General features: G+C 47.3%; 1 protein-coding gene across 1 annotated transcript; it reads right to left on the minus strand.

The window, feature by feature from the left end:
- Positions 1-7: 7 nt before the first annotated feature.
- LOC110595112 (glycosaminoglycan xylosylkinase-like) lies at positions 8-524 on the minus strand (the record flags this gene model as incomplete). The annotated part of the gene is made up of 2 exons (XM_021709644.1): positions 364-524; positions 8-152 (listed from the first exon to the last, which is right to left on the minus strand). Coding segments are annotated over exons 1-2 (243 nt in total), but the record flags the coding sequence as incomplete, so codon positions are not given.
- Between the last annotated feature and the right edge of the window lie 448 nt (positions 525-972).

Raw genomic sequence — 972 nt, forward strand, 5'->3', positions numbered from 1 at the left:
CATCGTCTTGAAAGCTCTCATAGTGATGGCGGTCAGCATTGCCAATCAGGTAGTCAAAGACAGCTGTATCAATGATGTCCAAGAGGCGTGGGCCAGAGTCATAAGGGGACGTCTTCTTTACTGCATCACAGTAGCTCTCATCATACTCCCACCTGGAGGCAAGTCGCATTCCCAGGGTTACTGAGTGCCAACACTGTACCTGTCACTGTTACAAGCAAAGAGAAGACAGAGCCCCAACCTAATGGGCTTGCCCCGACCCTACAAGTTCTTTTCACTATTGGACAGAACTGCTGGCTTCTCTGCAGGGTTGGCACCTGGCCAGGCACAGGGGAGGATGAAACCATGGTTCTCAGGAGCATTTACCTGGCCAGTTTGCCTTCCCGATAAGTCCTGCCCCACGGGTGTCGGTGTTTCTGCAGAGGCCACACATCTGGAAGCCAAAGTGTGACAGAACCCTCCATTGTGTCTCCATCAGCACATGCTGGCTCTGTTTCTCGGCAGTAATAACATTTCCCATAGAAACAAGTATTGTTTCCTAAAGGACAGAAAGGAGCCAAATACACATAAGGAAAAAACGAAGACTCCAAATTCTCCCCCAAACGATGTTGAAGAAAGTAGCTGAGTAAACAGGCAGTGAAAACAAAAATCCTGAACTTACTATATTTCAAACATTTATTTTCCTGTATAGGTAATAAAGTAGTATATGGTGTAAAATAATTCAAAAGGTACAAAAGTGTATATACAAAAAAGTAAGTTACCCTCCCCTTCTGTGTCCCTTCTACCCAGGCTCTCTCCCAGGAGAGAGACTCACTCTCATCCTTGACTCACTCTCATGAAAGGAAAGAGTCCTCTTCTCCTTCATCAGGGCTGAGATTTTGGCCAGAGTGCTCAGGGAAGGGTGAGAGGGCACACACATTGGACCAAGTGTCGCTAGAAGTGTGGTTACACATGGGGGCAGGGGAAAGAGGGAGG

This window comes from Carlito syrichta, unplaced genomic scaffold, assembly GCF_000164805.1.
Source record: "Carlito syrichta isolate Samal-C Ts95f unplaced genomic scaffold, Tarsius_syrichta-2.0.1 Scaffold270337, whole genome shotgun sequence".
Classification (NCBI taxonomy): Eukaryota; Metazoa; Chordata; class Mammalia; order Primates; family Tarsiidae; genus Carlito; species Carlito syrichta.